This window comes from Brienomyrus brachyistius, chromosome 7 (genome assembly GCF_023856365.1).
Source record: "Brienomyrus brachyistius isolate T26 chromosome 7, BBRACH_0.4, whole genome shotgun sequence".
Taxonomy (NCBI): Eukaryota; Metazoa; Chordata; class Actinopteri; order Osteoglossiformes; family Mormyridae; genus Brienomyrus; species Brienomyrus brachyistius.
The window spans coordinates 19,896,637-19,924,635 of record NC_064539.1 but is presented as its reverse complement, the minus strand read 5'-3'; the positions used below and the strand labels follow the sequence as shown (position 1 = coordinate 19,924,635).

The window sequence follows — 27,999 nt, the reverse complement described above, 5'->3', positions numbered from 1 at the left end:
TATGATTCATTCATCCACAGAACATGTTTCCATTGTTTCATAATCTAGAGGCAGTGTGCTTCATACCACTCCATCAGGCGCTTGACATTAAATTTGGTAATGTGAGACTTGCACGGAGTTGCTCAGTCATGGAAGCCCAATCTGTGAATTTCCTGGTGCAGTTTTTGTCCTGCGGTTAATTCCAGAGGAAGTTTGGAACTCTGTAGTTATACAGTCAACAGAACATTGGTGACTTTTACACACTATCCACCTCAGCACTCTGTGACCCTATACTTTACATGGTCTGCCACTCTGTGACTGCTTCACCTGTTCCTAAACACTTCCACTTTGCAGTACTACTACTTACAGTTCAGTTTTGCTGGAATCTCAAGACAAACCAGTGCATCTGAAATTGTGAGGTATAAAGGAGAGAATTCACACTGTGGTCTGCAGGGAGCATTGACCACTGGTCATCTAGGGCTGAAGTGCAGCAGCTGGGCTTAGCTATACTGATGTCACTTTTCAGTTTAAAATGATCATCCCCCCCAACTGTAAAGCTGCAGCCAAAAGACCTATAATATCCTAATTTTCACATGATTTCTTATTGTGCCAAGTCCTTTATGCAGATTAGCTGGGTTGAGAGAAAAAAAAAGGGTGGGAGGGAACAGCCTGGGCCGTCCGATTCATCTGAAGAGACAGTTACGTGTTGCTCAGCTTCCTTCCACACGACGATCAGCATATACATCTGAGGTCCAGTAAGGTTACAAATCCTGATTGGCTAATGGGACCCAGCAATGCAAGCGACCATAGCGCACCACACGTAGCTGGTGTTAAAGGGACTGCACTGCCAGCCATGTAATGGTACAAGGTATATCCAACTTATAATACCCATACTACTTTACTTGATGGTGATTATGTATTTAAATGTAAAGTTTGGCATTGTTTTTGTGTGTGCGCTCTTATAAAAAGCGTTTCTGCTATTGAGGCAGTACAGCTGCAGTAAACTGTATAAGTTTTATAGCGTGTATGAAATTCAGATATCACCCAAGTTGCCTTACAGCCAACTGGACAGAACACAGCCCAGGTGTTAGACTGATCTCAGTATCAATAATGACCACCCCACCAAGTAGAAAGGTCAGTAACCTAGAGCCTCCCCAGCTGTAATGACCCCAAAAAGGTGAGCTACTGTATGTCACCAGGCTGAATACAATGCAATCAGGTATGTAGCAAAATAATGGGTTTGAACCAATCCCCTCCCTAAAATCTGTCTGTTACTACTCAGGTGCATTAGCAGGTAGTGAAATGAGCTTGAACGCCCCCCCAAGTTTGGTCCCACCACCCAGTCAGCAAAACTGACATGGACACCCTCCACCCCACCAAAATAAAACCCATCCACACCTCTCCCTAAATCAGTTAAGGGTTCAGGTCTGATGGACGGTATATAAAATAGTCTGACAGGCAAGTTGAAATCAAAACATTTAATTCACAACAGGTTGACTTATAAATAGCTAAACATTTAAAAATTCATTCATAATAATGCTGTAGAAAGTTTCATTAACATTACACGTATTCTGAAGCTTGAAGTGGCTGAAGACTAATTGAGTAATTAATCACCCGATGAAATCCTGCATCCAAAACAAGATGGAACCACAACACCAGTTCAGCCAAACCTTTGAGGTGGGCAGAGTAACAAGTGATGGACACTCATCACGAGGAATCCCATCACAAACGCATCTCAGATGTAAACTGTATCAAGACTCAGACCTTCATATGAACCAAAGTGCAAACTCGCATTGAAAGGAGAACTAGCTTTAACTGACAATGGTCACAAAAAACACCAGTAAAATCAGGAAAGGATTGTCCTCCAGGAACCTGAAAGCCGTGGTGAAGGACGGCTGCTTTACAGGAGCTCAATAGTGGTCAGTCATGCTAGCAGAAGGGCAGGATGTGCTGCAGTCCACTCCAGCTCTGGATGGCTGGGTAAGTATCAAATGAGCAGTTCAGCCCATTCTGTGCACCATTTGGATGGGGACACCATGAGCCATCGTGCAGCGGTTTTCTAACATAATTAGACTGCGGTGCAGAGGCCCAATAAACTGCCTCGGGGTCCACGCAGACAAAGACGCGGTAATTCTGGCCCCTGTTATTGTCCCATAGAGGTTCGGCAAAAGCAGTGGAGCGATAGGAGACACAGAATTCGATGCACTTCTCAGGGTCAAGGTTGTGAGGTAGATGAATGTCAAAGGCAAAGGTGTCGGTTTCTCCGCCAGCTCCAGCACGCTGTTGCAGGTAGGTGCAGGGAACGTCATGATAGCTGCGCCAGGAGTCGAAGGTGATGCGGATGTGCACGGCCTTCTCGAAGCTGGTGTTCCTCACCCGCACCGTGCCGCTGAGCCCTCGCGGCGTCACACTGCAGCTCTCCAGGTGGACCATGCCTCCGGCCAAGCGCGCATGGAACGCTGGGAAATCCGTCCAGGGCTGAGGGAAACCCAGCTGCAGGCGGCAGGCTCTCTGGTCCAAGGAGCCGGGCACGGCGGCCCTGTCAGTGCACCCCAAGGGCTTCGCAACAACACCAAAGTCTCGTAGAGGGGGACTCGCGTCATCCTCCGTCTCGAAGAAGCGTACCGCCGTCAGCGACAGTCCCAGAGCATCGGCGAACACCACGTTCTTCTTCCTCTTGCTCCCCCCGCCCGTTCTGATGATGCTGACTGGGGTCTTGACTTCTGTCTGATTCCGTGAAGCAGTCACAGGCTCCTGCCACCTCTGCTGGGAGGAGTAGTACTGTGACTGAGCCTTCAGAGGGGATACAGCCAGCAGGCGGCGCAATGGAGGGCTCTGACTCAGGCACAGCTTAACAGCCAGGTCCAGTGGCATGGCCTGCTGGTGATACGAGTGCCCACCAAATATCTGCAGCACCCTAGAGGAGTGGAGGGAAACAATAAGCAACATACCCTTACATGGACATACCCCATAGTCTTTAAGTGGGTATGGGTGCAGTCATCTTGATGCAAACATACCCCAAACCAAACTACAGGCTATTTATTACAGTCCGAGTGAAAGTGTTAAATGCTTACTTTGTGCAGTTCATCTTCACCAGTCGGTGCCTAACCGGGAGTTCACTTAATCAGAAACACCTGAAAATTAAAACGCTAATTAAACTCAGGTAAAAAAAATAAATTCAAACAGCAGCAGAGGAGTTTTCAAACTATCGACCAATTTCGGTAATACGATAGCCTAAAAAACACTGCGCAGCAAAGGGTCTAATCCGTGAAATCTTGCACGCACAGAAAACAATGAAGTGGTGAACTTGGACGTCATGGAAATACACCAGACCCGATAGCAGCCGTTCTAAGTAACGTTAGACTAAATAAAGCCGCGCTAGTAAGATAATAAATGGGCCCCTTTCATACATTTTGTTCATGCATTACGTAGCTAGCGGAGTACTAGAGAATAAGTGAGGCGACGCATTAGTCTCATAAAACAATGAAAATTTGCGACAATTCAGTAAAATCGTTCTAAGAGCGGAAAATTACAACATAGCGAAGTTTCAAAGTATCCGTCATTAAAAGCTCTACGGTATGAAAAACATCCAAAACTCATCTGTGGCACAATATACACAATTCATTACATACTTCGGATTATCTGTTCACAAAACATATGAAGAGCGACCAAACAAAATGTAAAAACATAAGAAGGATGCACAAAGCTAAAATCCCTAATCAGAAACTTACAATTTTCTCCTCCGAGCCCAGAAAAAGAATGCAAGCGATCTCAAATCCAACGAAAAGTTGCCAAAAACTTTGTAAAACAAAAAATAAAATAAAATGAAATGACTCCGAGGAACAAGCAATAAAGTGCAGCCGTCGTATCGCATGCGCAGCTTCAAAGTGCATGTGCAGGCGGATCATTTTAAAGTTACCTAAAGGGCGTTGCGTTCCCCAGCTGTTGTCTCCACACGTGAACGTCGCCTCGCAACCAATGGGCTGTACCCTCTGAACGCCATTGGCCAATCAGAGCATTCCAGAGAACGAACCAAGTGGTGATGCGCGCTGAAAGATCACAGCTTCGCTAATGAATCATAACAAATGTATTGCCGTCCCAAAGCCAAAGAAGTTCGGTCCGTCCCGTTTTATCTCGTAATGTTCTAGCTTTCATCTTATGAAATAGGGACGCTGTCGACGCCGTGAAACTATTAAGGTTGTGGCAACCTAAATCAGCAACAAATTAACATGCTATAATTAGTAACATGCTCCAATGCAAGGTCTCTGCATTAGAACAGGTTGTGTGGTATGTCTGTAATGGAATATTTCAGTTTGCTACACACATTCAATAGACATTGCTAGGATATAGTAATAGTAAATTAAAGCATGGGGGCGGCATGGTGGTGCAGTGGTTAGCACTGTCGCCTCACACCTCTGGGACCCGGGTTCGAGTCTCCGCCTGGGTCACATGTGTGTGGAGTTTGCATGTTCTCCCCGTGTCGTCGTGGGGTTTCCTCCGGGTACTCCGGTTTCCCCCCACAGTCCAAAAACATGCTGAGGCTAATTGGAGTTGCTGAATTGCCCGTAGGTGTGCATGTGTGAGTGAATGGTGTGTGAGTGTGCCCTGCGATGGGCTGGCCCCCCGTCCTGGGTTGTTCCCTGCCTCGTGCCCATTGATTCCGGGATAGGCTCCGGACCCCCCGCGACCCAATAGGATAAGCGGTTTGGAAAATGGATGGATGGAAATTAAAGCATTAAACCAAATTTACTTACAGGGGAAATCATATATTTTCAATCATTTATCTGGCATGTAAACTACCTATAAACATTTAAAAAGTATTGGATGCCCCAGTGTTCAGTTGACTGACATCAGGGGTGCTGTAAGGGTTTCCCCAACTCCCCTGCCTGCCCTAAACACCCACATGGTACTCCCACAGTATTAGTATGGACATACCCAAACCTATGCTCTTGCCTGAGTTACAGGGGCTCTAAAAATTTTGTAACATAATCAGATTGGTCTGGGATGGGGCCCAATGTGGTATATTTTCATGGGGCCCGAAATCTCTAGAGGTACCCCTAATTGATACACAATTTAAAAAAAAATCACAAGTCACATAAGTCGCATAAAATCATGTTTTTTTTTGCACCCGGATAAATATTTTCATTTGTTAATTTTGCTAAGTGGTTGTCGAATATCGTATCATTCTGTTGCTTAGCGCGCATTGTGCCTTTGCGCAGATTATCACCTGGAAGAAGTGTTCTAAAATGGAACGGACACCAGAGTTGGAGCAACGCTCATCTCAGCGTGGCAGACACAGATGCTTTTCCGCCGGCAAGAACAGTATGATCCATTCAGCAAATGCTGTTTTCTAGAGGGGCACAAACATATAGTTCCAATGATACTCTTTTTATTTGGAGATGTAATTATAACGTTTGGCGGCAACGCAGAACCTTGGTGGGGTGTTTGAAGGAATTTCTGAGCCCAAGTTCTAATATGAAGTTGAATCACCCATTCATTCATCTATCCATCCATCCATCCATCCATCTTCTGACCGTTTATACTGGAAAGCGTTGGAGAGTATTATTATTATTAGTAGTATTATTATATACAATATTTTTATGCTAGATGACTTGAGTGGCGGTGGAAGACTTTGCATAGTAATGTGTGGGACCGGGCCCACTCTCAATTTTGTCATGACTCAGGTGACAAAAATGCTTCAGCCATGTTCCACAACCTTGTGAGTCAGATCCCTGGAATATGGTGCTATAGGGTGTGTGAGGGCTGAAGAACCAGCCCATTACCTCAGGTGTGGCAGGTGACAGCCAAGGTACATATGAAGGTGTCAGGTTCACTCCCTCTGGTGCCAGAATGGGGTGTGGAGGACGTCTGACCTTTACAGCGAGAGGGAACAGTGGGGGTGTGGTAGGACAGAGACCCGACAGTGATAGGGATGATGCCACTGGCTTGGAAAGGCATTTGTTGCTACCCTGAACTGGAGGTGGAGTAGCTTATGATGTAAATACAGTCATGATGTCAGGCCATGATGGAAGATGCTCTCCTTATTCCATGTTATGGAACATTCCATAAATCTCAATTTACACGTTGTAGCTGTATAATATACATCTGATAGTTAAGAAGAGTGGACTTTGAGCATAAGAAAAAAATTATTTTGCAGCTCCTGTGGAAAAGTGTGACATGCAAGAACTACTCATTATTGTCAAAAACGATAGTCTTACAAGCTGGGATATGGACACAATAAAATGTCCTATTCGCGATAGGGAGATTCTTGTGCAACATGGAAACCGCTTAGATCAGGCTGCCTTGTAAAACATATTTGAATGGTTATCAAATGTGAGCAACCTTGAGTCCAAAGAGAAGTTGCCAAAAACAACTCCATGAAATAAATGGCTGTACTTGCTCTTCAGGAGTTGGAGCATTTTAAAGTTACCTATAGAACCATTAGCCAATAACCAATAAAGTACAGAAAATATAAATGTGCTGACATTCTAACAGCACCATGTAAGTACAAAACTGGTTTGATAAATAAAGCAAATTCAACAATCATAAATTTACATACCACATTTGCCATTTATTCAATCAAAACAACTCTAGGAAAATTATCACTTGTGTATTAAAGATTCATAACCAAGGTTTTGTAATGTTATTGTTGAGTGATGCTTTTACCAGGTAAGATGACAGCAGGCAGTCCCCAAACATTCCTACGAGTGTCTTCAACTCTATCTATGATACTCTTTAAGCTATGGGCTCTTTTCCAATAACCATCCATTTATCATTTGCAGAAGACGTAGGATAGCGAAAGACAGACATCTTACACAATGTCCCTTTGTTTTTCACAGAAGCAACAACATGCTGTGTAAGGAGTATGTCTTTGCAGTGAGTTGAAGATTGTACTCATTGTATTATTGTATCACTGAAAATCTGGAACTGAAGCAGACCAACACATAGCAGAACACTTTCATGTTTGTAATGCACTGTAATTGCTATTGCCAGTCATGCCCCGTCCATCTCCATTCCCAGCAGAACTCTCTTCCAGTCTGCCTTCTCGCTGATCACATTCCTAGCCATGTTATCGAAGTGACGTCTTTATTATAAAAATGTATAAAAAACAAGATTTTCATTGCACCATCATCCCTTGAGAATTAGGGTAAAATGAGAGAGTACAGTACCGTACAGTACTGTATATTAATGTGCAATGTAATTTATTATTACAGTGTTTAATGTTGGTAATGTTTTACTGTGCGTAATTTATCAAATAAACTTTACCATATATATCTACATGAAAATCACGTTACATATATATATACTAATCGATTTTCTTAATTCATATAGCCTATTATAAACGAAATAATACATAATAAAAAATAATAAAACGAATTTTCTTGAGGGAGCCATTTCATCACATCACAACATGCGTTTCCTCTTTCTTGTAAAGAAGACTGAAAAAGGCGGGTAGGGGGTGAGTCTGTCTCAAATTTTTCTTGCGAAAATTTCCTGTGATGGTGTGGCAGTGTCATTGTTACCTCCATTCCTTTGTTTTCTCCTGATTAAACTCCACTTGCACTAAGGGTGTCTTCTGGAGCTGCAGTGCTCATCGCTTACTAAACCTTTGCTCAGCCCTGGTCCTAACCAAATTTTGGGCCCCGGACAACCTACTACCTACATAGTCAAAATGTAACATCAACAACAGACAGGAGAAGAGAAGGATATCTTCCACAGGAGAGCAAGATTAATCTAGCCTTTCTTAACAACGGCTTCAGCGGATGTGATAAAAACAGACTACAATGCAGCAGTATTCCAACAACTGGCATTATTCCAGTGTACGGTGGCCACAATAGAGGAACTCTTAGTTCACGACACCCCATGACAAGTCAAAGTGCACTGTAAAATATCACAACTTCATTTTCTGAGGAGCAATACAGCAATGTGAGAATGGTAACTAGCTAGTTAGCTAGTGTGCAGTTGCTCTCCTAATTCATCATGATTCTGACAGTCAATCAGTTTCGAAAAATGACTGCATAAGGGATTGTGTGACCTTGTCAAATTGAAGACTCAAATATTGATATTGTAATGTTGTTTTTTTTTACACATACATACAGTGTTTATTAAACAAGATAGCAATTTTTGGTGAACAGAAGAAATTCTTTTTCATTTTTTATTGTGTTGCTGTTAATCTGCAACTAATCCAAATTTCTGTGTTTTTTTCCTTCTCTCAGCAAATACACATGTATTATATTATACAGATAAATAGCCTTAAATATTTTCATCACAGTTAACAGCAAAACTTACATACATATGTAACAGTATGTAATCAGTAATCAGCAGTAATCATACATATTTACACCAAATTTATTGCAGAACTAACGTAAAGGGTATATATTTCAATTTACTTAAGTACAAGGTGAATTTCAATGCGTTCAAAAATGGTACATGAACAGAGGGCACTGTATTACAAGCAGGGTTGTCACACAATAAATACACGCTACTAATGTTTTAAGGTGGATATCCGATACAAGAGATTACAAGGTAAACAATGGCGGACCAAGAAGAAAGACTGCTAAAGCGTGCCACACAAAGACTTAGGCAGGCCTACAAGCATTGGCTGATGCTTTATTGTGATCAAGTTAAAACTTGGTATGGCGTGGATCAGCGGATAGTGAATCAGTGGATAGCAGGGTACCACTGTCAGTTTTTTTGATTTGTGAAAAAATGATTAGAAAGGACTATCATATAGGCAGCAGCATCTTTAATTTCTGAGATTTCTTTAATTTCTAACCCCAGATGCTGCCTAACTTCTATTGGTGCACCATCAAGAGCATCTTGAGAAGCTGTATTTAGGTGCGGCTTGACGGTTGTTCTCCTTCAGTCCGAAATACCCAGGAATACGTAGAGAAACCGGCCCAGCACATTGTCGGCACCCAGCTTCTCTCCCCTGAGGACCTCCAGCATTAGGGAAGCCTGAAACAGGGCACGTAACATCATTGGAGACTCCTCCCACCCAAACCATACACTGTTTGCCCTACTCCCATCCAGAAGGAGGTACAGAAGCTTCCACACCCACAGCAGCAGGCAGGAGAACATCTTCTTCCCTACAGCTGTCTCCCTGATGAACTCTGAACGGCTAATCTTCAGCCACTCCCACCCATAACCATAGCCTGCTCACGTCTCCACTCCACGAAGTACATCATATTTATTTAGATACATTGTTCTACATATAAGCACACCAAAGGAGCCAAAACATTATGACTACCTCCACGTGAAACAAATAATGTTTACTGTCTAGTAAAAACTGGGATATATTAGATCAGTGTTTCTCAATCGGGACCCACAGATAGTCCACATTTTTGCTTCTGCTAGGCGCTGGGAAGGAGTAAAATGTGGACTGTCTGGCAGAGAGCTAGGAGGGAGCAAAAACGTGGACTGTATGTGGGTTACTCAGGACTGGGATGGGAAACACTGTATAAGACGATAAACTACACTGATGAATCCTGGCCACCCAACATCCTGTCCAGGGGTAGCAGAAATAGCAGAAATAGGAATTAGTTGTATTTAGCTGTGAATCTGTACCCTAAACAGTGTTAGTCTTATTTCAAATGATAAAATCGTGATTATGGTTACATTATTGTAGAATCTTTCTCACATTGCATCATTCCACAGTCTATTGCATGTTTGTCCATTGCGATGTCACAATATAGACTGAATCAATCCCCCTCTCTGGGGAAACTTCAGGACAAGTCGTTCCTATGCCACTGATCCTGTCAACGGTTTGTGAGATTCACACAGATCTTTATCCCTGCTCATTTTTTGCTGTATTCAACATGTCAACTATTAGTTCTGAATGTTACCCTACTGTCTAATACATTTTATGGTAACACTTTACTTAAGGAAAAATAAATAATATACAGTAAAGCCTCAGATTGCGAGCATAATTCGTTCCAGAAATGTGATGATTTATATATCCCCAGTTACTCGCAATCTGAGGTTTGACTGTAGTAGTAAACAGTTCATGTATTTCAAATATATTAGTTCATGATTTGTTCTTGGTAGCAAAAGAGTAGCAAATTTATATAGGATAAGTACTTAAATATAGTTTTAATAAAAGTAATTTTTATTCATATCCCCTCAAGTAAAGTGTGACTGATTCCAGACCTCAATAAGCACAGTTTTTACAGGATAGATTATTTGCTTCAAGTGGGGATGATCATGATGTTTAGGCTCTTTGGTGTATTTAGAACCAAATGAAGGTGATGTGTTACCTCGTTTAACTGAGGGATGCTGTCATTCCAACCGCAGAATAAATTACTGCATCATCATCCTGACTCTCCTGCTCTCTGCTCACAGCACGCCTGCAGAATTCGCACAGAAACAGATTTACACATGCTGCCTTATAAAAGCACTTCTTGTTATGCTCTTAGATGTAAAATTTGTTCTGATGTGTTGGTGTTAATTCTTTACTATACAGATTAACTGAAAAATGAAGTAATATTCATACTTATTTTTCGGGTGCTTGTTTATCAGCTGAATAGAAGCATAACAGACGTCGTCTTCCGGAGGAGACATATCAGGCCTTGTGATGTTCCCATACTCAGTGTCTTCTGTAAACTTCACATGGAGACAGTGAGAGAGAAGCAGAAATTACATTCACTTATATATTACTAATATAATATAATATAATATATTTGTTATACTATTCGGTGTTTCAAATGTTCAAAAATTTGAATAAAAACCCCGCACGTTTATGCATGTGATCTGACAATGACTGTGAATGTACTTTGGTATGGATTTGACAAAACACTGAAAAAACAGACATTCAGTTTCTTACTGATGTTGGCCTTCCTGTGACGTTCTTCATTTCCCATGAATTGGTCTTCCTAAGGGAAAAATCAAACACACAGAATAAACCTCAACCTCAATACTATAATAACCACATTCATATTTAGACAAATCTTGTGTATACACAAGTATTTCACTTCTGAAATGTAAGATTAGTCCTGATGTATCTGTGTTAATTCTGTAGGATGTAGAATGACAAGTACAGTAACAAGGCCATTTCACGCTTACTTTTCTGGTTGCCTAGTAACAGAAGCATAACAGGTATCCTCCAGCTGTGATGAAACTTCCTGTCTCCGGTCCCCGAGCTGGGATGTGGTAGCAATGTTCGCGTACTCTTCTGTAACTGTAAACTGGAAACAGAAAAAGAAATTAGCCAGTTGTTTCAAAGGTTTAAATGAATTACCTGGCATTTGCTCATACTGCATGATAAAAGTTAGTAAATTATAGTTTCATATGTATGAAAGAATTATACGCTGGTTCTTACTGATCTTTTCCTGTCTGTGTCCTTCACCTCATTCACTGAATCTTTCCTTCTGAAAAATCAGACACATCATGCAGGCTGTATGTAACAGTGCACAATCTCTGCCCCATCATTATGATTATACTGTATTGGAACTTTATTGTATAAAATAAAGCACTGAACACTCACCTCACAATGCAAAGGATAATTATAAGGAATACAATTAAAACAGCCAACACTGTGCATAGAATAGCCAGAACAAATGTGGTTTTGATATCTGAAAAAAGGAGAAAAAAAATAGCAAACACAGATATCAGTGGATATCAGTCCCAATCAAGGCAGATGCTCACAGTCCCATGATAGATGTGATAGTGACAGCAATTCCGTCATGAGGCTTCTGGAGAAAGCTCATAAGAAAGTGAGAAGAACCTGCATCTACCCCGAGCCGTGATGGCATCTGAGACTAGACAAGCTCTGTGTTTTCGTTTTATTCACATCTAGGCTCCTGACTTACTTTGCGTTTTTTTTTTTTATACGAGGTGATTTTTCTGACTTTGTCTGTTTGATAATTATCAGAACTCTAAATATTAGCTCACCAACTCTGACAAGTATAAGCAGCTGGAAAGTGAATAAACGGAGGCTTGTGTGTGCATGGAGTTTGAATGGCTCCTCGAAAAATCCCCACAGTGTACAACAGTCTGCAGGTGCCCTGTAACGGTCTGGCTTCCTGTTCATGGTGTGTCTTGGCCTGTGTAATGGGAAGAGGCTTCATACGCTCCGTAACCCATTAAGCTGTGCTTAATTTGTGCTGGAGCTCAGCTGGACGACCTCTACACTCTCAGGTAAACCTCAAACGCTACAGCCAATATAATTAAACTGAATATTAGTTTGAGTTTAACCTAAAAAAAAACTCTTATGTTTTTATTCTTTGTAACTGCCAGAGTACACAAGCAGTGGCACAGACAGTAGGACAACACTATATTTAATTATTTATATTATTATGTGCCAGTCTGTCACAATGCATGCCAGTCTGCGAGTGTTTTAGCACCCCCCCGCCACCAAACGGGTCAACCATCCCCGGCAACCCCCCCAAGTCCACTGATTCATTGGGCCCCACGTTCATTCTAGGGAGGCATGTTAGCAAGACCATGCTGTGATCTCTGTGATCTTGATATTGAGAAACACACCATATTTATAAATTGGCTTACATCTGACTAAATTACTGTGTTTCATTTATCTGACTTTTGATTTGAAAGGGAAAAACCATACCATGCACACAGAAAAAAAACACACTTTTTGGCCATTAAAATAGATGAGGTTATGTTCTGGACCTGATAGGCTCAGTCTGTGTTATAGTTTGATGTAACTAACAGCTGTCGATATAAAATGTCGTAGGGTTACATGATTAAGTCATTAGTAGCATATTATCACGGTTATAGACTGTAAGTTAGTGTGCTCCACCTCCTCATATAATTGTGGTTGCATTAGGTCTCTGTGCTCTTTATGAGCTTCAGTGCCTCAGAGAAATTAAACACTGACTGTAAGCAATTATGGGAGGTGGAAAGATTACAAAACATATGCGGAGATAAGTCACCAGTTATTAGTTGTGATTTTCCAGGCAGACTTAATACTCACATTGAAAATCCAGTGAGATGACATCAGACATAGTTTCATCATGTCCTTTTAAAGCACATGAATATTTTCCTGTGTGATTGTAGGATATGGGACTGAAGTGAAGTGTGGACTGTGTTTCTGGTAGCTGCTTGTTGTCCTTAAACCAGGTGAATTCTGATTGGCTGAGAGAGCAGCTATCTGTGTCACATGTCAGGTTCACAGAGTCTCCTTCCTTCATTGTTCCATTTACTCTGGATGAGGTCATCACCACCTTCAGTTCTGAAAGTTGACAGTACAAAATATAAGAAGCAATTTGACATTTCAGCAGTAATATTTATCACGAGCGGAAATGGTTTGGCCAAAAAGTAAAATCCTAAAAATAAGTGAAACATTAAAATAATAACAACAACAACAACAATAATAATAATAATAATAATTATTATTATTATTATTTGTTATGCCTGACCATGTACTCAGCATCTCGTTGCTGTAATCTGCTTTCTAGTTGATATTCTCAAGTTTATTAAGAAACGTTATGCACAGCATCACCAGCAGTAAGGTGAAGGTAAAGACTCACCAGCAACTTGAAGAGTCACTCCAGGTCCACCACACTTCTCACACCCGTTCGTTACGAATCTGAATCTATACTCTCCAGCATCCGTCTTTCTAATGTTCTTTATCTGCAATGTACAGTTCCTCACGCTGTTCCCCAAGAGTTCTGCTCTGCCTGTGTACTCAGCACTGATGTCTGCATTATTACTGTGATAGACATATGGTTTCCCAGTACAGTCCACATCATTCCGACTCCACATGCTGGAGTTCACTTTGTATGGCTCTGGATACTCATATTCACACTGAATGAACACAGTCGATCCTCTCGCTGCACACAGGTTTCTCTCTGTGTAACGCACAGTCCATGCATCATCTATAATCCACAGAGAACATGAAGCAATGGTTTATTCATCTTGGTTTTGGTAAAATCTTGACTTTAAGCTTATTACACAAAAGTATTGACCTACTAACCTTTGACAGAGAAATTCATTGATTCAGACACAGTCTGTCTGTTGCCTTTTAATCCACAGGAGTAGTTTGCAGAGTGAGATTTGCAGACAGGACTGAAGTGAAGTGTGGACTGTGTTTCTGGGAGCTGCTGGTTGTCCTTAAACCAGGTGAATTCTGATTGGCTGAGAGAGCAGCTGCCTGTGCCACATGTCAGATTCACAGAGTCTCCTTCACTGACTCCTTTAACCTCTTTCTGTGGGGTCATCGCCACCTTTAATTCTGAAGGACAACATTTACCTATTAGATTTATGAAAAGTCACCAATAATCATTTTATTTATTTTTGGATATTCACAGAATCACAAAACCTCAAGACCTTTCAGTCATGTACCATACAAATTTTGTTTCCAGGAAGAAAACTATCGCAAATCACAAGTTTCTGAAGTATTATTATATATAATTTTCTCTAGTTTTTTACTAAATGTTACTTGCTCTTTTTCATTGTTACATTGGCTAAAACGTTTTTACCAAGACTTACCATGAACTTTAAGGTTCATTCCAGGTACTCCACTCCATTTTCCTGCATTGTCATTGGTCATGAACCTAAATGTATACTCACCAGCATCTTTCTTTGTAATGTTCTTTATCTGTAATGTGCAGTTCTTCTCTTTGTTCCCTAAATATTCTGCCCTGTCTCTGAAAGCATCACTAATGTCTGTATTATTGCTGTGAGAGACATATGCCATTTTATTACAGAACTCATCATCATGACACCACATGACTGTCTCTACTTTAAATAAATCTGGATATTTATATGAACAGGGAATGACCACAGTGGATCCTCTGATGGCACAGAGTGGATTTCCTGAGTACTCTACAGCCCATTCGCTACGCAGGACCCCTGGAAAGCAATAATAAAGACAAAATCATGGTATTCGAGATTTTTAGAATTGTAGCATTTTCAATTTTTCTTCAGCTCAGACACAAGGGCAATCTGCATAACAAAGTCCAGCATTAATATACTAATAAAAGGATGTGCAATTTAAACTTTGGCATTTTTCTTAAATGTATTTCTTTTCTGCTTATTTTTCTGAAGCTGAAAAGGACCATTTCTTGAAATATCTCACTTACCTTTCTATGAAAACAAGAATTTTAGATTTTGAGAAGTTTAATGTTCTTGGATTCAAATATAAGTATGGAAAACTGTAAAGCTAACATGTATATAAAATAATATAAGGACGCACAATCTGAACTCTAGATATATTTCTTAAATGTGTCTCTTATGTACTTATTTTAGAGAAAATTAAAATATTCAATCATTCATTCTTGTATGACAAAAACAAAACACTGCAGGTAAAAATACAGAGTTCATCGCCCCATTCCACTACCTTTTGATAATAATAAATAATGATATTATTACTAGTCTTATCACTGATGGCTGATGCTCTTACCAGGTAATGTGAGCAGAGTGAGACCCCAGAGTACCAGAGTATCCACAGCTCCCCTCTCTGTTGCTCTTTCCATGTCGGGCTGTTCAACTGATGCCCAGTTTGCAGAACTTTCATGCAGGTCGTGACAAAAGACAAGACAACTTACACAATTTCCAGCCACTAGAGGAAGATCTTATCAGACTTCTTCTTCTTTTTCACTTTTAGAAGAACTGTTTTCTGTAGCTAGCCACACACGGCACCAGAAAAGACCAGAACACACCAGAAAGCAGGGCTTAAATGAGCCCTTGTACACCTCAGCTATCCGATCGTGACTTACTGGCCGTAGGGCACCCCCGAGTGCTTTATGGTCAATCCGGCGCCTGTAACTCCTCAACATTGGTGACTCTGCAATGGCCGCTGCTCCTGTAAAGCCGTGAGTGATGTTTAATCAGGAGGAAGTGGAGGTGGCAGACAATCCCTGGAGCAACTGGGGGTGAAAGGACTTACTCAAGAGGCCTTGATGACGTAATCACTTTGACAATGGTTCCTTACAACTAATGCAGAGTTTAGTTTAAATTGCCCATAGGTGTGCATGTGTGAGTGAATGGTGTGTGAGTGTGCCCTGGGATGGGCTGGCCCCCCCTCCTGGGTTGTTCCCTGCCTTGTGCCCATTGCTTCCGGGATAGGCTCCGGACCCCCCGCGACCCAGTAGGATAAGCGGTTTGGAAAATGGATGGATGGATGTATTTTGATAGCCAAATGGGAGAATAGTATGGACAAAGATTTTTATTAGAAAGCAATACTATTCCCAGTTGTAAACAATGCGAGAGCTTTGGTAGTAATGTTGCAGTGTATCTCAAAATTCAGATCTAAAATTGTGACATTCAGTCTCAAGCGGAAGCTGATGGAGGGGATTTGTGAGAAACTGGATTCGTTTAGTTTTTACAAATTGCCTGATGTACGCATACATGATAAAAACATTTGAATTTGCAATTTTTAAAATTATATTTAAGGCTAATAGCTTAAAAGGAAGATCTTTCCAGTTAAGTGCATTTTAGAAGATGTCAGGCTTCTGTTTTTAAAACCAATTTGCCAAATAGGTTTTAGATTTAAATAATTGTATATGCTAGATGTTTCCAAGTCTCGTCACACAAAGGTAAGCTCCACTGCTCCCAATAACATCTGTTTATCTGGTCTTCAAGTAGTATTTTTGTTCCATTCATCCGTTTATATATTTCGAAAAAACAGGCTAGGGAGCTATTGAAGGTTAATGAACTCGCTCAAGATTTTAAAGACTAAAATATGCAATATGTACTTTTGAATTTTATGCACTCCCTCTGACATTATCAAAACAATAAACAGAAAACAAGCATTAACCAAACAAAAACAACAATGAATTCACAATGGATGCTCCATTAATAGATGAGAAATTTCTCGCTTTTCCAGAAGAGGGCGCTAAACTTAAAGTAAATACATGAAACTCATTATAAATTCAGTACGCATAAAACGTTAACATTATTTTTAACGTGGAATGGAATGGGTCACCCTCAGCGCGGGAGTCAGTGCTAGAGGAGCATTAGCATAGCACTCAGCCTCAAAAGAAAAACATACAAAACATAAACGGACAAAGACACAAACATTCAAACTATACACAGTAAAACGTCCGTTTAATAGTGTAAAGAGGAGAACCCCCCCCCTCCCCCCCAGTGGAGTCTAACTTGGTTTCTCCCAGTCAGCTTTGAAAGTCCGGCTGATGTGACACATCGAACGTTATACCGAAGCCCAAAACAAAAGAGCAGAGGCTGACGGCAGGTGCTGCTCCCCGCCCCCCCCCCCCCCCCCCCCCCCCTCGATATCTAAGGGAAGCAACCAGGCTTCGCCTCCTAGCAGTCCAACAACTCTCATACTCGACAATCTTCGCTGCCGGCGACACTACAAGCTGCGAAGAGCACGCCCCAGCCATGCCGCGGGACATCAAAATCATGTCACACAGGAACAACAGCCGCCCCCTCTTCATACTCATCTACACCCTCTCCACCGCAGATATAATTATTGCCGAAACACTATGACAAACTCCTTCTTTCACTACAAAAAAAAAAAAAGGAAGTGATAACAGCACAAGAATCTAGCAGCAGCATAAAAAAATGCTTTTAGTGCAGATTTATTAAAGGCCTGTTTATGTGTATGTGGTATGGTCCTAAATGTGTGTTCCTACAGTTATTTTTCACTGGTCTGCACGAAGGGTATGATGGAGACCACAGCCCTGAGATTAATACTGTTTTTCAGTCTGTTTGATCTGGCTTTAAATCAGCCCTTGCACCTCTTATCATAACATGACAGATGAAATACTTAATACAATACTTGATATTAGTATTGTGTTCAAATACAGTGGAGCATCTTACTATCTCACTCTGCTACAAGACACACTGAAGCAAAGCATCACAAACGGAGGAAGAACCTCTCGAGCAGAGGTGGAAGGTAACTACATAGTAGTGACAGGTTGTATTAAGCTCATATCATTGTCCAAAGCATGCATAAATAAAAATGAGGCATTTTACCGGGGAACAAGTAGTAACAAGCACCAAGAAAAATCTCAAAGCTACGTTTTTGTATACCTTTGGTTCATTAAAAAATATCAAAGCAAACAAACCAAAGAACTACTGCTAAGGCGACAGAAGGCCTGGCTAAAAGCCGTCAGATCGAAAGAACTTGAAGCACAGCACTGTCAAGTGGCCAGCCGTGTGTTCTGAGCATTGCTTCGTGGGCAGAGATGGGCAGTGTCACACCCCTAGGTTTGGGACGGATCAGACGTGGGAAAGAGGGACACAAGGCAATAAGGGGACACAAATAAGCAGAAGTGCAAAGCGCTACAGTTCAAAGCGTATTTAACACTTTATGCAGAAACACCAATGTGGGTGTCAGGAGTGGCTCAGGCCAAAACAACAAACAAATCAGATGAGTAACTAGGGGCGTAAAACCTACACCAACAAACGAAAATACAGACAGTACTCCAACTCCCTTACCAGCCAAAAAGCCAGAAAGCTTTTTTTTCAGACAAACAGAAAGAAGAAAGGTACATACAGAATTATAGTAAAAAAAATCAACTTTATCACAAAAATATCACACGTACAGCACAGCAACAAACCCTCCTACACACACAAAACCCTCCACAAACTGCAGGCAAATAGTCCTTTCATTCTGGTGATGACCAGGTCCAAAGCGAGGCACGGGAGGTGTCTCAGCGGGCAGAATGCTGGCATCTTCTCAGACCGGCAGGCCCTGAAGCATGGAACCTAGAAAAGGTGCAGCCACAAACACAGACCGTAACAGGCAGTATTTCAATTAATTGTATTTAAAATGCATATTTATTTACTTCTGAGCATTTTATGATTTGTGCTTTGCTGGATGGAAATAAAATTCAGATGCCATTTGTAACAAAATACTCTGAGAGATTATATTATGTATTTAAAATATTTAAAATACTTAATAAAATGACATTTTATCTGCATTACTGTGATTGAGTCATTTTTTGTGTACTTTAGTAGCTTTTAAAATCTGTCATTTTAATTTTACTTATTTTATATCCGGTTCAGAGTAAAAAAAAATGTAAAAAAAAAAAAAAGCAAGGAAAACAAATCACAGGTCGGAAACGACTCCAGTTAACGATGGAATGAGAAAAAACACGCAAAGACGTAAATTAAGGGACACGTCAGGCAGCAGAGGTGCAACCGCAGCTGAAAGCGGCATCCTGTCTGATTCTGCTGAAGCTGGACTCCAGTAAAATGAAGTGAACCTCTGGTCATATTTATAAGATCACTGCGGCTTCAAGTGCAAAAAGGCAACAGCTTAATTATGCGGTGTAAGCCGTGTTTGCGCAGAGACCGAGATAGCTTATAAAAAAATCGACATCAAACCTGCCCAAGCATGTAGAGATAAGCTAAATAATATTGGATCTGTTGCATCGGTAACTTTGCTGAAATTAGCCAAAAATATATGGGTGCATGATATTGCTAATATGCTTGGCACTGCAACCTGGTGGCAACTAGTTATTAATTATGCTAACACTGTTACGTGCGTGATCAGAAACATATAACAGTAAACACACAGCCCCACATCTAACTACATGTCAGAGTGTGGACTGTGCCTGGTCTGTTTTACGACGTCCAACCGGCTATAAAGTAACGCAGTGAGGGGCTTGGAGAGTATCTGATATATGATTACTGATGAGTTGCATATGGAGGATGGAGGGATGTTAGTTTTGTGGTGTTCATAGGGAGCCCCGGTGTGTGTTTGGCGCTGTGAGCTGTGACTGTGGGGAAGCACCACGGCACAGACCTTCCCCCGTCTCTGGAGGAGGAAGGGGAGGCTGGTATTGCCTCACTCCGGGGGAGTCACCGTCCCCTTAACCTTTGGCATGCATGTGTGCATGAATGAGTGTCGTTGTTTTAGCTGAGGTCGGTAGCAGGAAACAAGGAGTGTGGAGCTTATTTCCTCACTTAGTAAGCTGCAGATTGTACATTGTGTCGGGTGTGATTGCATGCTTTGCTCTTCACGTGTGGGAGGTGTTGCCTTCTATTGCCCGGGTCTGTTTCGTAGGAAGGGTTGTACTGTAGCCCTCGGATATATTTTTTAATAAAGGACATTCCCTCTTTATACCTCCGTCTTATGTGTCTGAACCTCCCCAGCTAATTTATAAAACGGTGGTCACAACAGTTACCAGTGGACCCGTTTTAAGTGTAGCGCTCAGTATATATACTTCTGGGCACGCTAAACTTATTACAGTAACAGTGATTTATCGAGGATAAACATAAATATTGTTAATTTTAATTGATGACTGCAGTTGCAGTCTGTTTGGGTGTATAGATTCACACTTCAGCTGATTATTCGCTCCCTGGCAGGTGCTTCACGGCCAGGCTTGCTCTCACAGAAAGCAGGGTAGGGGAAGTGAAAAGAAACCATTATCCATTATCGTCATTGTCATTATTATTAGCTCTGCGTGTTCCACAAGTGGTCTAGTGGTTTTGGAAAATGCTGTCCCGTTAAAATGACCAGCTATTTGGAGATCAATAGAGATATGACTTCATATACAATCACATCAAACGTAACAGCTGTGTGCTTGTGCTCTGCAGTGTATCTCTGCTCCTTCAAACAGAGAGAGTATCTGAGCCAGATCTACTACAGGAAGTACACTGACTGGGCATTAGAACCCCAAACAGGCCCACTTCAAAAGGAACTTAACTATCACTTTACGGTTGTTAATTTTGGTTTAGGTTTCTTCTTCTTAATGAAGTCCACAAGGTACAGGGGAGCCTGGTGGGTAGGTTTTCAAGGCCAAGCATTCTGAACGAACATGGATATTTAGGGTATGAGGTAACTGGACTGATTTGAAGAAAAAAAAAAAAGAAAAAAAATTAAGAAAATATGACAACTGGTATTTCTTGGCAAACCATGAGCTGGTTAAATTTAGTGTTTACTTATCTGCCTTACAAAAGGCCCAAAATATATCTACTCATCATTTGTTCATAATTTGTACTTCAGTAGTAAATGAGTAATTACTATGTATTTGTGCCCCATCAAGTAAAATGTTACTGAAATTATAGAACTACATTTCTGTAGGTGTTACCTATTGCTTCCCGCACAGGTTATGATGACTAAAAACATTTTGTCCTATATTTGGGAATGTTTGATTGCATTTATCAGATTGCATTTGTGAGACATTTAATAGCAGAAAGAATGTTAACAAAGGAAGAAATAGACGTTGGTGATCTGTAGAATGAAACAGGAAATAAGAAACCCAACCTAACATGAACATAAATAGTTCTGGGGGGGGGGGGGATTGGTTCGTACATATTAGTTCTACAGTCCCTGAACAGACAGTGTGTCAGAAAGGAGATCAGCAGAGATGGGACTTCAGTACGCTCTGAATTTCTGGATACTAGCTGTTGTCTTTTTACCAGGTAAGAAAAGTCACAGCTCAGCGTGTGATAGCATCTTTTGTTTAGATTCAATTTGTTAAAGTTTCCGCAATGTAACTACAATCTAATCAATGTTATTCCAGTAGTATTATGGGCCTCAGCCTTAAAATATTTAACTTCAAATGAATATTTTTTTGAGAAAAAAGTGATCATCTCCCCAAAGGAAACACTGCAACTTGCAGATAATTCACATCTGTTCATGTCAGCGTTGCTCTTAAACAACCTTTTAAAATTTAGTTTTATATAACGTTGCCTTTTTCGATATTTTTTCCAGGGGCCCTGGGTAGCGAATGGGGTGTAGAGTATTCAGGAAATCCACTCTGTGCCATCAGAGGATCCACTGTGGTCATTCCCTGTTCATATAAATATCCAACTTCATTAAGATTAGAGACAGTCATGTGGTGTTTTGATGATCAGATGTGTGTTAAAAAGCAATATGTCTCTCACAGCAGTAATACAGGCATTAGTGCTGAGTACAGAGACAGAGCAGAATATTTAGGGAACAAAGAGAAGAACTGCACATTACAGATAAAGAACATTACAAAGAAAGATGCTGGTCTGTATATATTTAGATACATGACCAATGAAACTGCAGGAAAATGGAGTGGAGTACCTGGAATGACCCTTAAAGTTGATGGTAAGTCTTGGTAAAAACTTCTATAATTTTTAGCTAATACTAAAATGAAACAGAACAAAAAATGTTCAGTAAAAAACTAAGAACTAAAGTTATCTTTATTATTTAAAAATTATATATAACAATATCTCTCCATGTCGTCATGGGGTTTCTTCTGGGCACTCCGGTTTCCCCCCACAATCCAAAAATATGCTGAGGCTAATTTGCCCGTAGGTGTGCATGTGAGAGTGAATGGTGTGTGAGTGTGCCCTGCGATGGGCTGGCCCCCCATCCTGGGTTGTTGCCTGCCTCGTGCCCATTGCTTCCGGGATAGGCTCCGGACCCCCCGCGACCCAGTAGGATAAGCGGTTTGGAAAATGGATGGATGGATGGATGATGCTCTTGGTGGCACAAAATTTTGTGCATGAAAATGATCACTTGACCCATGGCGCCTCATACATTAATGTGGTCAGAGTCGCCTGGGATATTTGAGTCATATGTTCCAGTAATGTTGTAGTTGTTGTCAGTCGAGGGGTAAAATATTTTTGCTGCTGACATCAGCACATATATAAATAGTTCTGAGAAAGGGGCGTGTGGCAGTAATAAACATTGTTTTTAGCGTACAGTAGACCAGTGGTCCTCAACCTTTTTGCCACCGGTTTTATTCCATTAACATTTCCAGGGACCGGGGGGGAAGGACAAGGGAGGGCATGTTCCGGGATAGGCTCCGGACCCCCCGCGACCCAGTAGGATAAGCGGTTTGGAAAATGCATGGATGGATGGATGGATGGATGGATGCTAATATTGCATGACAAAGAGAAAAATTGTTTCAAGACACAGCTCTATGATAGGAACGTATCATGCTGCGTTCTTGCCTAACATATATGGTAAAGTTACCCCCTAGCTTATGTTAAATACAATGCCATCTGGCTAGTAAGGGCTCATAAGGATAATTAACCTCATCTAGCATATGTTAATTAGAAAATGCTGTGTGATGCAGTATCAGATATCACTTTGTTCTGCCTCAAAACTGTTCTTCCCAAATCTAACGGGACATTAAGTTGCCAACTTACTCACTTTGAAGAGGATCGGCCTTCGTTCCCTCACTAACTGATACTGGTACCTGTGATGCCCGGCCCGTCCGCTCCTCGTGTGTGCCACGCCCCCCTGCTTACCCACGTGTTCGTTCCTGATCTTACCCAGCTGTGCCCGTTTACTTTGATTAGTCTCTGTGCATTTAAGTCCTGGTCTGACCTGTTCCCGTTGTCCGTCATTGATGTTGGTCGATGTTCGTGCTCCGTGTCCAAATAAACCCCTTGTTTGCCCTGATTTCGGTTTGTCTGCCCGTTCCTGCCTGCCGACCCGCACGATCACCGCTCTGCTCGCTAGTGGTCGTGACAGAATGACGGACCTAAAAAGGAAGAGGAAGCAAGGGAGGAGGAGGACTCCTAAGGAGTCCATCAGTCTGGGTGCCTGCTCCCTCTCTCAAGCCCTTGGCTCCCTAGCGAGGGTGAAGAGAGGGAACCCGTCCTAAGCCCGGAGTCAGAACCACTCCGTTTTGGAGCCAGTTTCCTGACCCGACTCTGGGATCGTAGCGATGAGGAGGAGGAGCTCGTCCTAATCCCGGGTGTTGCACCGTTCCCCGGGGACCAGCAGCCGCCCCTCGAAAGGCACCAGTACCGCCCCGAAAGACTGGATAATTGGGGAGGTGTCCGCGTAGGTAGAGACGCGATCCCGCGTGTGCCCCACTTCTCAAAGGGGGCCGTGTCCATCTTTCCCTCGCCTCTGTTAGAGGAAAGAGAGCGGCTCGCTCACCAGTTCTTCGCCCTCCATGGGTTATACTGGAGGGTGTCGGACAGCTTCCCGACGCCTAGAGACCCAGAGGTAGAGCAACACCTGGCCCAGCTCCAGAAGGACTTTGAGGCATTTAACACCGCCTCTGAGCCGGCGGCCCTTGAAGCCCTCGCGGAGGGCTTACAGAGGCTTCTCCAGCTCCGGACACCCGCGGATCCCGCTCCCGTGCAGCCGCCGCCGCCCGCGGATCCCGCTCCCGTGCAGCTGCCGCCGCCCGCGGATCCCGCTCCCGTGCAGCCGCCGCCGCCCGCGGATCCCGCTCCCGTGCAGCCGCCGCCGCCCGCGGATCCCGCTCCCGTGCAGCCACCGCCGTCAGCGGACCCTACTTCCGTGCAGCCGCCGCCGCCAGCGGATCCCGCCCCCGCGCAGCCGCCCCCGCTGCCGCCTGCGCAGCCGCACCCGCTGCCTGCGCAGCTGCTTCCTTTACCTACTGCAGCTCCCGAGGCGCCCCCTCCGCCTGCAGCAGCTCCCGAGGCGCCCCCTCCGCCTGCAGCAGCTCCCGAGGCGCCCCCTCCGCCTGCAGCAGCTCCCGAGGCGCCCTCCCCGCCTGCAGCCTCCGGGCAGGCGTCCCACTGCTGCAGCCTGCAGCTCCTGGGCAGGCGCCCCCGCTGCAGCAGCCTGCAGCTCCAGTCCCTGGCCCCGTTCCTGATTCCCTTTCCTTTGTGACTCCAGTTCCCGATCCCCCTCCAATCCCTTCGGCCCTAGTTCCCAAGGTGGTCCCTGAGGACTCCACCGAAGCTCCTCCCTCTTCGGAGGTGGAGGAGCTTGAGTGGGACCCCTCGGGGACCCTGCTGGTGACTTTGGTGCCCTCACCCCGGCGAGCTGTCAGTGTCCCATAAGGGGAGGGGACACAGACGCCGGGCTAGGGTCCCTCCCGCCCTGCCCCCTGGCTCGCCCTCCATCGCCTGCGCTGGGGCTCGGGGGGCGCCTGCGGGTCCTGGCCCTCCGGGTCGGACGTCACCAGCCGGTCCCCCTCAGCGGCCTCGTCGCCCGGCCTCGCTCCCCCCTCCGGTGCCTGATCGGTCGCCAGCGGGCTCCCCGACGGCGGCTCCTCTGTCACCTGCGGGTCCACCCGCTCCTGCGGCAGCTCCCCCCCTCGCCTTGCCCTCGCCAGGGGCCCCTCCGGTTCCCTCATCCCCTTCCCTGGTGCTCCCTCCTGCTCCCTCCCTGGCCCCTCCGCGGGTCCCTCGCCCTGTCTTCTCGGCCCCTTCACGGTCCCCTCCGGCTCCGGCCTCCCGGCCGCCTGCGGCCCCTCCAGCCGCCTCCCATCGCCCGCTAGATCTCCCTCGGGCTCCCTTTGATTCCCCCTCCTTGTCTCCCTACGCCCCTGCCTTTGTCCCGCCTGTCTCTGCTCCCCCTCGCTTTGTTCCTCCCGTCTCTGCTCCTCGTGCTCCTGTGTTCCCTCCTTTCACTCCTGGCCCGTTTGTTCCCTCTGTTCCCTCTGTGTCCCCTTTCCTGGTCTGTCTGTCCGCGTTCCCCGTCCTGTGTCAGGTCCTCTCCCATTTCCTGTCTTTGTGCCTGTTCTGTCCGTCTTGTTCCCGGTCCCTCGTTGATGGTTTTGGGTTTTGTTTTTCAGGTCCTGGTCGCCTCCTCCTGGGCGCGCCTGGTGAACCGCGCCTTTGGGGGGGGGTTCTGTGATGCCCGGCCCGTCCGCTCCTCGTGTGTGCCACGCCCCCCTGCTTACCCACGTGTTCGTTCCTGATCTTACCCAGCTGTGTCCGTTTACTTTGATTAGTCTCTGTGCATTTAAGTCCTGGTCTGACCTGTTCCCGTTGTCCGTCATTGATGTTGGTCGATGTTCGTGCTCAAATAAACCCCTTGTTTGCCCTGATTTCGGCTTGTCTGCCCGTTCCTGCCTGCCGATCCGCACGATCACCGCTCTGCTCGCTAGTGGTCGTGACAATACCGACTAAATATTTTTCAGAAAATTGATTTTTTAATAATAAGGGAAATAGCGAAATATTTGTTCCAATTTGCGCTCTCCGCTTTGCGTTACATCATAAAAACAGAGCCCTGCTTTTTATGTTCAAGTCCACAAAATGCAAATACATGTTATTGGCATTAACATTGAAACTAGCAGGACGTGAATCGGAAGTTGCTAAGAAGTAGCTAGCTTAATCCACGTGCGACTTTGCAACTTTAATCAGTGTAATTTTCATTTTCTTTTTTACGAGAAACACCTCCCGTAAAGCCTTGCATTTTTTCCAATGAGCTTAAAGTCAAAACTTTATCAAAACCGAGATGAATAAACCATTACTTCAAAAATAAATGAAAAGATTATGGATGACTTTCTGTAAATCTGATAGGTAAATGTTGTCCTTCAGAATTAAAGGTGGCGATGACCCCACAGAAAGAGGGTAAAGGAGTCAGTGAAGGAGACTCTGTGAATCTGACATGTGGCACAGACAGCTGCTCTCTCAGCCAATCAGAATTCACCTGGTTTAAGGACAACCAGCAGCTCCCAGAAACACAGTCCACACTTCACTTCAGTCCTGTCTGCAAATATCACTCTGCAAACTACTCCTGTGGAATAAAAGGCAACAGACAGACTGTGTCTGAAGCAGTGAATTTGTCTGTTGAAGGTTAGTAGGTCAATACTTTTGTGTAATAAGCTTAAAGTCAAGATTTTACCAAAGCAAGATGAATAAACCATTGCTTCATGTTCTCTGTGGATTATAGATGGTGCATGGACTGTGCGTTACACAGAGAGAAACCTGTGTGCATTGAGAGGATCGACTGTGTTCATTCAGTGTGAATATGAGTATCCAGAGCCATACAAAGTGAAATCCAGCATGTGGAGTCGGAATGATGTGGACTGTACTGGGAAACCATATGTCTATCACAGTAATAATGCAGACATCAGTGCTGAGTACACAGGCAGAGCAGAACTCTTGGGGAACAACGTGAGGAACTGTACATTGCAGATAAAGAACATTAGAAAGACGGATGCTGGAGAGTATAGATTCAGATTCGTAACGAACGGGTGTGAGAAGTGTGGTGGACCTGGAGTGACTCTTCAAGTTGCTGGTGAGTCTTTACCTTCACCTTACTGCTGGTGAGTCTTTACCTCAAATTTCAGGTCATTCTGGCAAAATGTAACGAAATTACAGAGTATTTATGTTCTATATGAAATACATATTATGTTCTAAATAACATATAATATTGTATGATTTATGTTATGCTTGTCAAAGAAAAGGAGAATTTCAATACCAACAGAAGTATATGGGACAGAAAGCAAATTACAGCAGTGAGAATCTAACTACACAGCAAAGTATCACATGTGTTCTGGAAAAATGCTTGACTTTTAGTGACAGGGTTTCTGCTCTTTGCCATATTGTTTTCAGCCTGTGTCAGAAAATCCTTACATACTACTGGGGAAATTTCCGGTTATTTCTTCTTTCTCATATTATATAATTTTAGATCTGAAGGTGGTGATGACCTCATCCAGGGTAAATGGAATAATGAGGGATGGAGATTCTGTTAAGCTGACATGTGACACAGACAGCTGCTCTCTCAGCCAATCAGAATTCACCTGGTTTAAGGACAACCAGACGCTCCCAGAAACACAGTCCACACTCCACTTCAGTCCCATATCCTATCATCACACAGGAAAATATTCATGTGCTATAAATGGCAGAAAGGAGATTGTATCTAATGAAGTGAATATCAATGTTGAAAGTAAGTTTATCAACTTTAATAAAGGAATTATTTAAATTTGGCTGCAAAAAGTATGTATATGCCATTTTATGGCTACAGTGTGTATCTGACAGCTTAGCATTTGTGATTCTGATTGAGCCAAGCAACGTTTTCCTTGTTTTCTCTGTTTACAGGTCATTTTAATACAATTATTTTAATTACTGCTGTGGGAATATTATTGTTTGTGTTAATTGGAGCTGTTGTGATTATCATCTTCATGAAAAGGTGATGTATTGTCTTTAAAGACCTGTGTCACTACATTCCTTAATTTCTTTACATTTAAAATTAAACTGTGCTGCTAAGTATTTATTGTGTCTCTATTACAGGAGAAATTCAGTCAATGTGGACAAAACCGAAGAAGGAACCAAGAAAGTATGACCTGGTTTCTGATTATTTCTTAGTCACATGATGCAGCAGGTTATAATAACTTTAAATCATTTGAATGTTCAGAGAGAAGACAAGGACCTGTACAGCGATTCAGAAGAACAGGCGGATTCAGCTGTTTATGCCAATTGCATGGCAAGTCTAATCTGTACAGCTTTCAT

At 43.2% G+C, this 27,999-nt stretch overlaps 3 protein-coding genes across 10 annotated transcripts in view; 1 reads left to right on the top strand and 2 right to left on the bottom strand.

Annotated features, from left to right (window-relative positions):
- Nucleotides 1-1,442: 1,442 nt before the first annotated feature.
- Nucleotides 1,443-3,883, bottom strand: LOC125746186 (protein phosphatase 1 regulatory subunit 3C-B-like). The gene is made up of 3 exons (XM_049019888.1): nucleotides 3,711-3,883; nucleotides 3,054-3,113; nucleotides 1,443-2,896 (listed from the first exon to the last, which is right to left on the bottom strand). Exons 2-3 carry the CDS (start codon nucleotides 3,065-3,067, stop codon nucleotides 1,909-1,911), a joined length of 1,002 nt encoding a protein of 333 aa, XP_048875845.1. The 5' UTR covers nucleotides 3,068-3,113; nucleotides 3,711-3,883; the 3' UTR covers nucleotides 1,443-1,908.
- A 4,686-nt stretch (nucleotides 3,884-8,569) lies between these two features.
- LOC125746844 (B-cell receptor CD22-like) lies at nucleotides 8,570-16,050 on the bottom strand. Of its 2 annotated transcripts, none has more exons than XM_049021395.1 (13): nucleotides 15,654-16,050; nucleotides 15,338-15,444; nucleotides 14,425-14,787; nucleotides 13,910-14,167; nucleotides 13,464-13,811; nucleotides 12,908-13,165; nucleotides 11,462-11,549; nucleotides 11,297-11,345; nucleotides 11,041-11,162; nucleotides 10,802-10,850; nucleotides 10,472-10,581; nucleotides 10,236-10,325; nucleotides 8,570-8,937 (listed from the first exon to the last, which is right to left on the bottom strand). In XM_049021395.1, the coding sequence occupies exons 2-12, from the start codon at nucleotides 15,408-15,410 to the stop codon at nucleotides 10,241-10,243; spliced, it is 1,803 nt and encodes a 600-aa protein (XP_048877352.1). In that variant the 5' UTR covers nucleotides 15,411-15,444; nucleotides 15,654-16,050; the 3' UTR covers nucleotides 8,570-8,937; nucleotides 10,236-10,240. The 2 variants fall into 2 exon arrangements, with proteins under 2 accessions (XP_048877352.1, XP_048877353.1); XM_049021396.1 differs by having other exon boundaries at nucleotides 14,506-14,787.
- Nucleotides 16,051-21,167: 5,117 nt separating this feature from the next.
- The window catches only part of LOC125746370 (B-cell receptor CD22-like), a 39,467-nt gene continuing 32,635 nt past the window's right edge, over nucleotides 21,168-27,999 (top strand). For 5 of the 7 annotated variants that reach the window (XR_007398956.1, XR_007398957.1, XM_049020294.1 and 2 more), the window contains exon 1: nucleotides 21,168-21,273. Coding sequence is in view for 5 of the 7 variants with exons in the window: in XM_049020294.1 (XP_048876251.1) it covers nucleotides 21,219-21,273 (55 nt within the window). In the remaining 2 variants the exon portion in view is untranslated. Of the gene's footprint in view, nucleotides 21,274-21,565; nucleotides 21,929-26,082; nucleotides 26,341-26,437; nucleotides 26,786-27,178; nucleotides 27,437-27,588; nucleotides 27,680-27,780; nucleotides 27,872-27,904; nucleotides 27,974-27,999 lie in introns of all 7 variants that reach the window. The other 2 variants (XM_049020288.1, XM_049020295.1) reach the window with 2 other exon arrangements.